The sequence below is a fragment of the Eublepharis macularius genome, chromosome 9 (genome assembly GCF_028583425.1).
Source record: "Eublepharis macularius isolate TG4126 chromosome 9, MPM_Emac_v1.0, whole genome shotgun sequence".
Taxonomy (NCBI): domain Eukaryota; kingdom Metazoa; phylum Chordata; class Lepidosauria; order Squamata; family Eublepharidae; genus Eublepharis; species Eublepharis macularius.
Window position 1 is genome coordinate 51,498,995 of NC_072798.1, and position 13,680 is coordinate 51,512,674.

Here is a 13,680-nt window from a genome sequence, read left to right on the forward strand (position 1 = left end):
AGGATGTGGCTCATATGGAAATTCCATGGTTTGGATCCTAATGGACTATTCCATTGATATAGGCACTACTGCTGGGGCGGAATCCTAGCTGTTTTCCCATTTTCCCTCTTTGCTGCTCCTGGGGATGCACTGACACCCCACCCCCAGGAAAGATACAGGAGGCTATTGCAGAATGGAGGAGGACAGAAGCATAAGATTCATGTGTACCCAAAATATGTCTTTAGGTATTATACTCAGAAAAAATCCCATTGAATACCGCATTTGCATTTTTTTCTTTCCTTTTTCTAGCATAATGACATAAACTGCTACCCTTTTCCCAAGCACCTTTTCCCAAGCAGGTTTTACTTAGGCATTTAATTAGATCATTGGGCAGAAGTATCTTACTAGCAGTTTTGCTGGGAGAACATCATGCACATGTTTAAATCACTTACTGAAAACAAAGGGATTCAAAAGGTGCATAATTGGCTGAATTATATTCTAAAAATTAGATGTGAGGGGCTAAATTAACCCTTTCTAAAATGGATATTAGGAAGGAACCGGACCAAAGTAATTTAAGTTATAGGTGAAATGTGTTATCAAACAAACAAACAGTGAAAAATTTATTTCTCTGCATACTGTATTTTGTTCCACAGGAGTTGGTAAAAAAGCCTTCTTTAGCCGTCCCAACAAACAAACATTTAATGCGTCTGGCAGAGATGGAACAAACTGTAGCAGAACAAGACACCTCTCTTGCTTCTCTTCTCAGCAGATTAAAGAAAACAACCTCTGATTTACAGAAGCAAAAACAAATTACCGTAGTAAAAATCAAGGAATTTGACAACATCAGAGCCCAGTAAGTCTAGACCAAGGTTACAGTTCGTGGCATAAGTAATCTGCATAAATTTTTACATATATTAATCAAAACTTGGTATACAGAGATATAAATAAAAAACATGATATATGTCAGAATTTGCTATTAACTTCTTAAATTATGGTGGTAAAAGAAAACTCAGCTTAAATTTTTATGACTTTATTACTGTTACACACATTTTGTTTCCTTTGCTCATAAATCAGTGTTTGCTATTATATATATTTGCTTTTTCAAATTCATTTTGGGTATATGTGATCAAAATTGCATTAAATTTAAAACTACTGAATTGGCAAAAGTTTGATTTGCTTTGAATTTTTTTTAAAAGAGAGAAAATTATTCTTGATGCCCCCTTTACATACTTTTACATGCTAGTACTTCTAATGAATTGTGACCTCCCTGCTGGTTCAGAATGTGCATGCAGTAGGATATCAAAATATTGTTAGCTGCCTTGCCATGCTATCACATGGTACACCAGTTGCACTTGCCAATGTTCTGGCCCCAGATGATATTTAAGTATTAAATTTCACACTTGCATAAGGGTCTACAGTGTAGAACACAGCGCATCTAAGACCTTAACTGTGGAAACTGTACACTGCAAAAAGTGCAGAGAACAGTTTCGCTGTTTACGCCTGTGTGCCTGGGCGTCTATGTAAAAAGAAAATCCAATGGGAGTGGTGCTTGTAAATTAACTATTAAAATAATTCTACTGCGTTTTGAAGTGGATATCAAGAAAACTGTTTTGATATTGATAAAGCATGTTGCTGACCTAGGCCACTACTGTCAATATTTATAATTGTAAAAAAAAGATGCAGTATTTTTAGCCCTGTTCATTCATCTAGAGATTGCTGTTAACCAGTAGATGTCATTGTTTGAATCCATTCCAGTGTGGCTTCAGGTCTGGTTATGGGACTGAACCAGCCTTGGTTGTCCTGGTGGGTGACATGTACCAGGAGATGGAGAGGGAAAGTGCAAATTTTGATATTATCTATCATGGTATGCTTTTGGACTGCTGATTGGGATTGGAAGGCACTGTTCTGCAGTGGTTCCAGTCCTACCATGAAGGTTGTTTTCAAAGTGTGGTACTAGGGGACTGCTGCTCTAGCCTTTGACCTCTGGCCTACAGGGTTTCTCAAGGTTGCATCTTGTCCTTCATGCTTTTCAGCATTTACATAAAGCCACTGAAAGAGGCCATCTGGAGATCTGGATTGAGCTGCCACTAATATGCAAATGACACTTAGTTCTATCTTGTATTTCCAGCAGACCCCAGGGAGACTGAAGAAACTGTGAACAGTTGCCTGGAGGGAGTTTTAGAATGAATAATAATAATAATAACAATAATAGTAACATTTGATTTATATACCGCCCTTCAGGACAACTTAATGCCCACTCAGAGTGGTTTACAAAGTGTGTTGTTACTATCCTCACAACAATCATCCTGTGAGGTGGGCAGGGCTGAGAGAGCTCCTAGAAGCTGTGACTGACCCAAGGTCACCTAGCTGGCTTCGAGGAGTGGGGAATCAAACCCAGTTCTCCAGATTAGAGTCCTGCCACTCTTAACCACTACACCAAACTGGATGAGGGCTAACAGACTGCAATTTAATCCTGACAAAATGATGCCACTAGCAGGAGAAAGGTCTGACCCAGGAAATGGGTTATCTCCTGTTTTATTCCCCCTAAAGGAGCAGATTCAGCTTAAGGCTGCTTCTGGATCTAGAACTCCTGTTGGATAAACAAGTGGCAGTGATGCTTCGGCTGTAGCCCTCCCTGGGGGGAAAAGGTCTTTCCACTGAGGGACATGCCCTGGTAACATCTAGATTAGATTACTGCAATGTGCTGTATGTGGGGCTGCCTTTGAAGACTGTCCAGAAGCTACAGTTGATACAGAATGCTACGATCAGAATGTTGACTAGAATAAGTCGTGGGGACCATGTCTTGTTCCATCTGCACTGGGCCCAATTCAAGGTGCCTGTATTAATTTTTACAGCCCTGTATGGCTTGAGGCCTGCCTTCTTCCATACAAACCTACCTATCCATTCAGGTAAATGTCAGACGCTAGACAGGTGGGAACTCAAGAAAGAGCCTTCTCAGTTGTAGCCTCAAAACTTTGGCTCTCCTTCTCCACAGAGATTTGTCTGTCCTATTTTTGTTGTCCATAAGTAAGAGACTTTTTTGTTCAGTTTAGTATACCACCAATAACTTACTGGCCTCCTCCCTGGGTTTTTTGGGTGTTTTGCATATTTGTCTTTCTTGAATTATTATTTTCTTGAATTATTGTATGCAAGTTTTATTTTAAATGTCTTTAATTTCAAAATGTTTTAATGTTTGATGTTTACGTCCTTTGGGACTCTAGTTGGATGGAAATTTAGCACTGAAATGTTTTAAATAAATTAAATAAGTAATTATTTTGCTGTGCTAGACTTGAGGAGAGACATGCTGCTGAAGTGAAACAATTGGAAGATGAAGTGGATGAACTAAAGAGTACATTGTCACAGGTGGAGAAAGAATTAATGAATGTAAAAACTGAGCTGGAGGCCCAGCGAGAAGCAAATAATAGAGCTCCAACAACTACAATGAAAAATCTAATGGAACGGTTGAAGAATCAGCTAGCCTTAAAAGAGAAACAGCAGAAAGTGAGTCATCTGTATTGGAAAAGTGTAATTTGGGCATAAACCAGTTAATTCTCTCCAGCAAATAAGAACTGGTTCATGCTTTCTGATTTCATGAGCCTGCAGGATGGAACCTGTGCATTTAAACTACCTGTGTAGTTTATATAAAGCACATATATAAAGATGGGTGATAAAATAGTTTGGGCCGGGGTATGTGATTCAATATACCTGGATAATACCAAATAATTACATTAGAGAATTAATATTATAGAATCCCAAATAAAATCAGGATACAGAATAAATCAGTACCAGATAAACCTTTTTTCCAACCAGGTTAAGAGGAGTGAGGGAATTAGTGAGGTTCGCCTCTTTGCAGGCTTCCCAGACTTGTCTGGTAATTGTTTGAAGTCAGGTATTGGTTCAGTTGAGCTTCCAGCAGTGTCTTTCCTTGTTTCAGTTTAGTTTTGGTGAGAGTATCTTGGTTGACATTTGCTTCTGGTGAAATTCTCTTGTTTTGACATTCTGGTGGATTCTCTAGTGTGATGTTGATTCCCCTCTTTTCTTTTCTAGTGAGATTCTGGTTTGACATTGGCTCATTGCTTTAATTTAGTTCTCATGAGATTCTGTTGGGTTTCGTTGTTCCAGCTTGCATTGAAACTTGCATTAGGAAGTGGTCTTTGGCCAGGGGTTACCCTTAAAATTTGCTTTAAAAGTCTTTGCCTGGAAAGCCTTGGAAATGTTTCCCCTGTAAGGTGACTGGAGGCACCTTTTCAGGGGCCTGTGGAATGGACTCCTAGACCCAATTTTCCTGAAACTTGGGGGTTCTTTAGTGGACAGGCAGGACTAGGTTCTCTGCAAATTTGGTGGAATTTGCTTGAAAATGCCTCTCCTCAATCCCGCTGGATACTTTCTCCCATAGGGACTAATGGCTGAATATATTCAGAATTCCTAGTTTTAATTGAACCCGATCTGATAATCTGATCTGGATTTCAGGAACAACAAATGTTTATGGTATTCCTAAATACTAGATCCAAATTCAGCCCAATTGGGAGGGGGGAGTTGCACACCCCTAGAAGTAGTACTGGGCTTAGATTATATAGCTTTTTCAGAGTTGCACTGTCAACTTGGTCTGTGACTCAGAGTAGATGTTACCCTCAGTGTACAGCTGCTGCGTATCAAGATCACTCCTGGCTTTTAGTCATTTATCTCATCATAATGTTCTCTGTGTCCTCAGCCATGCGTATAATTGGCCATGGGGTGGGGGGGATACACAGCATGTTGTGACATTACAAAAATATATATAGATTCTATTAGATGTTATCTGGAGAGGGGGATTATATATGGTTTTTCCTTCTGAGGCAAAAGAATGCCTGGTTTGTTCTTTTGACTGTGATCAGTTATGGGAATCCCTTCAAAATGTTAAGTTTTACATTATCACACAATTTATATCCTGTGGAGCCATTCTCCCAACAGCACTTTGCTCTGATGTAAGGAGTCTTTTCCATTAGCAGGAGAGCCTCTTGCATCAGGTGAAGGCTGTTTATGGTGTAGGAAAATGTCACCACTAGCAAGCTGAACTTGTGGAATCAAGCCATGTATTTGTGGTGTTTTTAATTAGTTAATTGTAGACAAAACATAGTGGCATAGGACTGGATAACTTTTGTTATTGATCCTAAGCAAATTCTGAATATATTTTTAAATATTTGTAAACATCTGCAGGCTTTAAGTAAAGCACTACTGGAGCTCCGAGCAGAAATGACGGCTGCTGCAGAACAGCAGATTATTTCTCTAGCATCACAAAAGGAAGCGCATATGAATGTTCAGCAGATTGTTGATAAGCAAACAAAGGAGCTGCGGGTGAGCAGGAAGCATTGTGTTGCCTGTAAAGATCAAGTACAATAAGGCTTATATGTCGCTGTGAAAGCTACAGAATGCATTAAACTATTGAATCCCCCTTTCCCTGCCACCCTGCCTTGCCGTAGTCTTCAAATGATTAGTTGGGTTAAAGCCTCAGATGCAGCTACCTAGGCAGTGTCGCTTAGAAGTGTTTGTTTACTTCCTTTGGACACATATAGGGCTCTGCACAAAATCCATTCAGTCAAAAGAAGTTGGATAGCAGGAAATTAAATCAAAGGATGTTGGATAGAAATGTTTAAGGATAAAAGCATGAAAGGCTCAGCCTTGCAGATGATAGGTTGGATCAAGTGCAAAATTTCCACTTGCACTAGAGCTCTAGTACGAGCAGAAACAATCGGAAGTGTCCTAAATCCATTTATGTTTCTGCCTGTGCATCGCTGGATCCAAACCTAAACCCCTCTGTAGTTAGAACTAACAGAATTTAAGAGTATGTGTAGTTTATTTTTTGGCATTTGTAGCATATACAGTGTACTGTTATATCAGCCAAAAAAAATTCTGCTTGATCGTAATTCAGTAAGTTTATTTTTAGAAAAAAATTCTATAATAGTGCCCGTATGAATCTGTTGCAACAAGAACAATGGAGAGTCTTGTTCTGCCTTGAAGATGAACAGGTGCTTCTAGGAAACAATCTAATCAGATTGGCATGTAGCACACACTTTGTAGCTATTTAGTATCATTAGTATCATCTAATCTTGTTGTTAGTACCTACTGCATGGTGATAGGGCCACATAAATTCATTCAGAAGTCACAGCTCTGTGGTAGAGTATGTAGTTTGCACGCAGAATGTTCCTGTTTCAATCTTTCTCTGTATGAGGCCCTGGAAAGCCACTGCCAGCGAAAGTAAACAGTACAGAGTTAGGGAGACCACTAGTCTGATCTTATATAAAGTATCTTGATATATTCAGTCTAGAAGTTGGGATCCATTGGCACAACTGAGTGTTGTGTGTGTCTGCATGTGTGCTGGGGGAAAAAAATAGTCATTGCTGGGCTTTTCCACTGCCACAAACTCATGTAGTTGTGGCCTTCTCTGTATAGTGGTCATCATCACCAATAATGGGGTTTTTTATATGAAATAGTTATTGTTTTCAATCAAAACAAATCTCTTTATTTTTCCATAGTTGTTCATGAACAACACAGCTTTCCCATTTCTTTTCATAGAGTCAGATAGAGGATTTAAATGATCAACTTTCAAAACTGAAAGACTCTCTCAGGATAAGCAGAAATAAAGAGAATTCATTACTAGATGATGTGGATAATTTAAACCAAGAGCTTCAGAAAAAAGTGAAAGCCCTTACAAAAGTTCTAAGGGAGAAAGAGGAAATGGAAAAGGAAAATGAAGAACTAAAAAAACGGATTAAAAGGCTAAGCAATGCAGTTCAGGTAAACTGCATATGTACAGTGGAACATTTTTTTGGAGTCAGTTGGTTTGAGGGTTTTTTGCACTGTGATAAATCATTTAGTGCTGACTGGGGAGTTGGGGGGTGGAGGCATGGGGACACTCTTTGTGCAACAACATCACATCACTTTAATAGAGTTTCCAGTGATTCGTAGAGTGGCATGATGTCTCTTCTGGGTTTTCCCTGTAAAGTGATGTAATGCCATTGTGCTGATGGTGATTATTTTTCTCCTCCAGCCAATGGAACCGTGATGGGTAGTGGGGGTTGCTGGTGAGAGGTCTACCATAGCCGGAGACCTGGTAGCCCTAGTGTTGATCCACAATACTGTCTATAAAAGGGGAAAGCAACTTTTTATGGCCTGAGAGCCAAAATACCTGAATGTCTACTTGAAAAAGTATTTGTGCATTGGCAAAAAAAAGGGAGGAGGGGGAGGTATAGGCAAGAGTCACTGGGAGCAAGCCAAGCCCCAGTGGTATGTCCAACACTTCAGCGGCTCGTCTTGCTTTTCTGAGCAGAGAACAGTCTTTGTGTAGAGCAAAATGGTCTGGAACACTATTCATTGACTGGGAAGGGGTGCCTATATGCATGTTCTGATCCAGTGACTTGTTTAGGAAAGATGTCAGCCTTTCAAGTATCTGTGGGAGTATATCTTGAAACCAAGTCTTAATTTCTCTGAAGAAATTAAGTCAGTGACACTTTTTATTTTCTCTGAATACCGATTTACGTTACTTCAGCATTTTACCTGAAACTAAGAGCCAAGCTACAAGTGACGCCTGACACAGGTTGGACACTTGTCAGCTTCCCTCAAGTTTTGATGGGAAATGTAGGCATCCTGGTCTTGCAGCTGTAATGGAGAGCCAAGCTGTAAAGCCAGGACGCCTACATTTCCCATCAAAACTTGAGGGAAGCTGACAAGTGTCCAACCTGTGTAAGGCGTCACTTGTAGCTTGGCTCTGAGACAATCCTTAATCTAAGAGGATTTCCCCCAAAAGAGGTCATACTCAATGATTTTTTTATTATTTTACATAACTGTAACTTGTTGGTGACTTTAAGACACACACATACCCCTTTTTCCTGATGGCACATGTGAAAAAAAAATTAACCTTCCTTTCAGGTTGGTGGATTAATCCCTACATACAATTTGATCAGGGTTACTTTCTTTGCTAAATTTAGATTTTATTCAGAGCATCCATTCCTTCATAAATAGAAACACTGCTGCTTTTAGCACACCCAGTTATGCTTCAGTGACACCCATTGGATGTTCCAGTATCTGTACTAAGCTCTACATCAATCATTTTTATATAAAAAAAACTTTTTCAGGGTAAAACCAATGAGCAAACTTTGATAGATGAACTTCAAAAGAAAATTAAAAAGCTGGAAAGCGAGCTAGAAAAAAATGAAGAGTCGGCAAAGAAAACTCCAAGAGAAGACAAGGTATATGAGGCACACAACTGGAATGAGATTATCTAATGTCACTTGTGTCTTGTTGGCATTAACCTTTTTGTTTACAGTTTTATTATGAGCCTTTTGGTTTGCAGTGGAAGAAACAAGCAAATCAATGATCAGGTGGCAGGATTAGCAGAGGTTTACAATTCCAGTAATTCTGAACACTACTCTTCGAATGTTTAAGTCAGCAGGACCTCACTGTTAAGTTATCTGCAGAAAAGCAGTTTGTTATGGTTTAAATGTGTGTTCCGTTAAGGCTAATCTGCTAACCTCCTTTTTCTCCTGGCATCTCATAGAGCAGTCTGTCTTACTGTACTGTAGCATCTCAAGTTCCTCTAAACTTCTTATTTTCTTTCACAAAACCTTCCCTTCTTTCTCTTTATGCCAGAAAGTATACTTGTATGTTTCTCTGTACCGTCATAAGTCTGTGCCTCATCTTTGTTACCCTTCATTTCCCCCTATTTTTCCCTCGCCGTACCATCTGTTGCACCCCATCCCTCTTCTCTGTATATACATTCTAGCACTTGGTAACCCTGCCTTCTACAGACAAGCAGCTCAAATGTCATCGAGCAAAACAGGGAATTGTAAAGAAAATAATGGCAAAGCAGGCGTGAGTAAAGATTGTTATGTCTCTAGTTACCTTTTAAAATAGACCCTGAGAGCTTTGCATTGCTCTTCTGTGTTTTCCAGAGTTCTAAGGAGGAAATCATACGATGGGAAGAAAGTAAAAAATGGCAGACTAAAATGGAAGGGATGAAGAATAAACTAAAAGAAAAGGAGAAGGAAGTAGAGTCCATAACCAAACAGTTAAACACAGTAAAGGAACTTTTTTCAAAGTAAGTTGATTTTAGTTAGCACAATGTTCAGCAACTTTGCATACAAGATATATATATATTTGTAGGAGTGTTCTAGCCAATGGAAAGCAACCTATGAGTAAAAAGATTATTTTTGATCCATTGATACAGATTTTACAAAACACAGTACCACATCAGTGAAACACGAGAAATTGTGGCTGATAGACCTATGATAGAGCTTCACAGAGCACAGCCCCAGTCTCATGGGCTCCCTCACTGCCCTGTAGTCTTCCCGTTGGGGACCTGGGAGATTTGCCTCATCAATGGCCCTCAGTCCCTTTTGTTTCATGTAGGGTGTGGTTGGTGATCAAGATTTGATCAAGAATCTCTTAAGTGAATCCCTTCATGCAACCTCATATGTTGGGTGCCTTCCCAATATTCTGAGAGATGTCTTGCTCACCTAGATCTCCCTCTGAGCAGGCCCGCTCCCATGACACTGAAAAGATTTTCTCTGTAGCTGCTGTGATTTCCTCACTGAGGAAGAGGGCCCAATGTTCTACCTCTCTCATGGCTGTCTGAGCAAGTGATGACCTTAAGTACTGGCTGGACTTTTTTTTCTTGGAACTAGGGAATGAGACATCATGACTTAATTGCCAACATGTGATATCATATCGCATCCTTTTTTGAAGCTGATAGGTTCGAGGTGTCCACGTGGTTTCTGCCTTGCCATTGCAGCAATTTTATAACCACAGTAAAGATAATGATGAAACAAAATACTGTGTCAAATGACTGGAGTTTCCTCTTGTGGAGTAAGGTACCCAGAATATATTTGCCAAAAGATTACTAGGAGCATTCTGAGGCTACAGACAGCATGTCCCTAACTGCATGCCTACTGCCATTATGATCTTAGTACAATACTGAGAGGTATTTGCAGAAGAGCTTTCTTTCTATGTATAGGATTATCATGCAGAAAAGTGAATGATAGAGCAGTGACTTATGAAAGTACAATTAAGGAATAAGTATCTTCTGCTGCTCAAGATTTATGAATCAATGAGCTTCTAAGGGAATAAAAGAAAAGTACAATTAAACAAGCAAATGAATCCTTAAGGAAGACCAATTATATATTTCAGGGCTGATAAAGAAAAAATTGTGCTACAAAAGAAGCTCAAGAACAGTGGTGTTACTGTCGATCACGTTGTTGGAGTACGGGCTTCAGAATCTGAGAAACAGCTGGAAGAGCTTCAAAAACGAAATATAGATTTGGAGAATGAGATTGCTCACCTGAAGTAAGAATTATGTTTAAAAGTCTCTTGAAACTTTGGACTTTGAGGGGTAAATAGCAGCATTATATAAAAATTACATTAATGGGTATGATATACCGCACAGCCCCATCTGGAATTATCCCAGTCTATCCATTTAAAAGGGTTTAGTTTGGAATAACTCTGCATAGAATTGCAGTGAACAACTGCAGTGCTGAGGCTTTAAGACATGAAAATAGCATTCAAAAAAAGATGCTTTTATTGGGTGGATATATTGTTATAACAAGATGCAAGTATTTTTTTAAAGCACACTCTTGTTAGTGAACTGAGTGGGCAGAGACATTTTTAATATAGGTTTTTAGATTTATTTGTTTAATAAACCCTTTCCTCCAAAGATGCTCAAGGCAGCTTACAAAGTTAAATATAAACATAAATATATCAAAAACAATTAAAAACGGAGTTAAAACACAGTTTTTAAAAAGTTAAAACAAATAAAATGTATGTAATAATACACTTACCAGTAGGAGCTGAGTTTTGTAGCTTGGTGAGAAACGTACAGTGCTGGTTTTCTGCCCCAGGTTATCTTTGGTTGACAGACTGATTGGTAACTGTACTTTGGGGACATTGTTTACCAACATTTGGGTAACAATACCTAAAAAGACAAAGCTGAAGAGTTGCTTTGTAATGCTTTCTTTCCCCAAAAGTCATCTCTCACTACTTACATCAGAATATAATATTAAAGAAACGTGGGGTTGGTATGTCTAAGGATTGTATATTACTAGGTTGTTCTGGGTGGTATTTCTGTTCATACAGTTACCTCAGCTCTTATGTAGGAATAATATTACCTGCTATTATATTAAATTCTTTTGCATCCCTACACTGACAGTGCAATCCTAAACAGAGTTACTTTGGTCTAAGCCCATTGAAATAACTTCTTAGGGTTGCATTATTAGTCACACTATACACATAACGCTGATTCTTAATCAGGATAAAGGAAGTGTTGAACTTTTTCCTCCCCTTTCCTCACTTAATTAGGCAAAGCTTATTTAATGTCAAGTTTTGCATTTCTTCAGTAGTAACATCTCTCTGTTTTGTCCAGGACACAGTATGCTTTACCTCGTGATTCTGTAGTGGAAGACTTACACTTAAAAAACCAATACCTGCAAGAAAAACTTCATGTTTTGGAGAGGCAGTTTTCTAGAGATACTTTTTCAAGACCTTCAGTAAGTTACATTATTTTTATTTCTTGTATAGCTAAACTGTACATCCTTATATATAACATGAAATCAATGTGTAGACTCTTTCTCTTTCATTTCTTTTTCTTACTCTCAGTTGGCTGGCACACTAGATTGCAGCATTCTGCAATTCTTCATGCTTTAAGTTTGTAGCCCAAATATTTCAGTAGCTGCTGGTTTTTATAATGAATGGGTTTCATGTTCAAATAGACACGGCATTACCCCACTACCTGTCTTTAAAAGGTGGGAAATGAAGTACATAAGTCATAAACTGATCTGATCTTATTTCACATAAAACAGGGAGTATTTTATCCGAATAGGGATTGATAGTATTTTAATTTTCTTTTTGATTTGGGTTATAAAGTGAAAGAGTAACATTTGAATTGGGAATATTAAATTAATAACACTGAAAAAGACAAATTCAGTGGTAGGAATTATTAGGAAAGGGCTTCTAAGAGATTCTGATTTTTTTAAAAAAGATGAGTGAAGAGGGGCAGGGCCTATTTATAAAATAATGAACTGTTTGGAAAAAATAGACATTTTTCTTCCACTCTGAAAATTCTAGAATTTGCGGTCATGCAACAAAATTAATCAACACAGCAGTAGTTTGAGGGTAAACCAAGCTTTACTTCACACAGATCACAATTTGTGACATTAAAAAAGGATTAGACAGATTAATGAAGGATGCTTTTATCAGTTGCAGTTAGCCATGAGAGCTAACTGTTCAGGTTCAGCAGCAGTGTGTCTTTGCATAACAGAAGCTGGAAAGAAACTATGAAAGAGGGCTGCTGCCTTAATGCCTTGGTTAGAGTTCAGCAGGGCAAACAGGCCAGATATTGTTAAAAATGGACTGTCTGACTGGATTGCTCGAAGTGTCATTAGGAAAAGAATTCACTTTTTATGCTTTGAATATAGCAGCTGACCAGTGAGGGAAGCGATGGTGCATTGAGGTTAAGGTATTGAGCCCAGGAGGAGTTTATGTTGTTTCCAACCAGTAAGGGACAAGAGCATGTGCCATCTTGATTATATAATTTCTTTTTTTTAGTCCAAGCTTATATTTTCAGTGTATGAGGGCCCAATAACATGTAAAGGCTTTCGTCCTGTTGTCTCCTTTCCAATTGATTGGTTTTCTTTTCGTGCTACCTTCCATCTGTACTAGAATTCTCCAGATGGTGCAGTTGCTAACATTGCCCTTCCTGCTAACAAAAGCACTCAGCAAAAGCTTTTGAACTTTCCACTTAAGAAAACTCCATTAAGTAAGGCCACATTGAGCCATCACGTTTCTGTTAGTATGATGAATACAGTTGTTGATGAAGTTGATAAGGGAACACACTTTGCCGAGGACTCTCATGAGGCTGCTGAAGATGTTGCTGTAGTTCCAGAAAAGCAGTTTGAAAATGGAGGAAAGCAGGAAGACTTAGAGGCAGGATCAGAAGGCAAGAAGAGCAGCTCTTTGAAAATGAATTCGACTGAAGAGGATGCTGAAAAAGAAACGGCAAAGGTTCATGACGAAGAAAAAATTGACCAAGAATGCAAAATAACTGAAGAAAAGCAAGACAATTCTGAAGAAGGAGGCAGACCCGAATCTTGCCCTGACAAAAAGAGCTGCACACAGTCTGACTCTGAGGAGGATACTGTACAACACAATGAATGTGACTCAGAAACTGAAAAAAATACCAGTGAGATGGTAGTGGAAGAGGCACACGAGGGCCATCAAACAGATCAAGAGAAGGCTGAATCAGTCACAGAGCTTTGTGGTGTTCCTCAGGTTTGCCACTCCAACTTCCCTAACCCTTGCTTTGAAGTGTTGCTTTGTGTAGCTAATCGTGACTGAAACATTCAGTGTGGTGTGGCTGGTAACCTGACAATTCCTTAGCACTGTCATTACCCTATCATTTCCTACAAGACCTATTTATAGTAATGGCCACATCCTTTTTGCTTATAATACAATAGATTAATAGTAACGTAGTGTAACATATTGTTCCAGAGGTTTGACAGTAGATGCAAAAAGTTAGGATTGTGTCTTAGAAAGAAATGCTCCAGCTTATATCCTTAGTGGCTCGTATCCAATGCACAGTGAGTGAAATGAAGCTCATGGAACAGGACTTCTTTGCCTTTCTCCCTTCTGCAGCCCCCTGAAATTCTGCTCCTGGGGGTCAGCGGGACATCATGATCA

The 13,680-nt window shown here is 38.9% G+C and overlaps 1 protein-coding gene across 1 annotated transcript in view; it reads left to right on the forward strand.

Annotated features, from left to right (window-relative positions):
* The window catches only part of CEP290 (centrosomal protein 290), a 73,767-nt gene that overhangs the window by 45,352 nt on the left and 14,735 nt on the right, over positions 1–13,680 (forward strand). The window contains exons 36-43 of the mRNA XM_054989425.1: positions 633–832; positions 3,267–3,480; positions 5,176–5,313; positions 6,532–6,753; positions 8,091–8,204; positions 8,907–9,052; positions 10,141–10,296; positions 11,369–11,492. Coding sequence (XP_054845400.1) covers positions 633–832; positions 3,267–3,480; positions 5,176–5,313; positions 6,532–6,753; positions 8,091–8,204; positions 8,907–9,052; positions 10,141–10,296; positions 11,369–11,492 — 1,314 coding nt within the window. The remainder of the gene's footprint in view (positions 1–632; positions 833–3,266; positions 3,481–5,175; positions 5,314–6,531; positions 6,754–8,090; positions 8,205–8,906; positions 9,053–10,140; positions 10,297–11,368; positions 11,493–13,680) is intronic.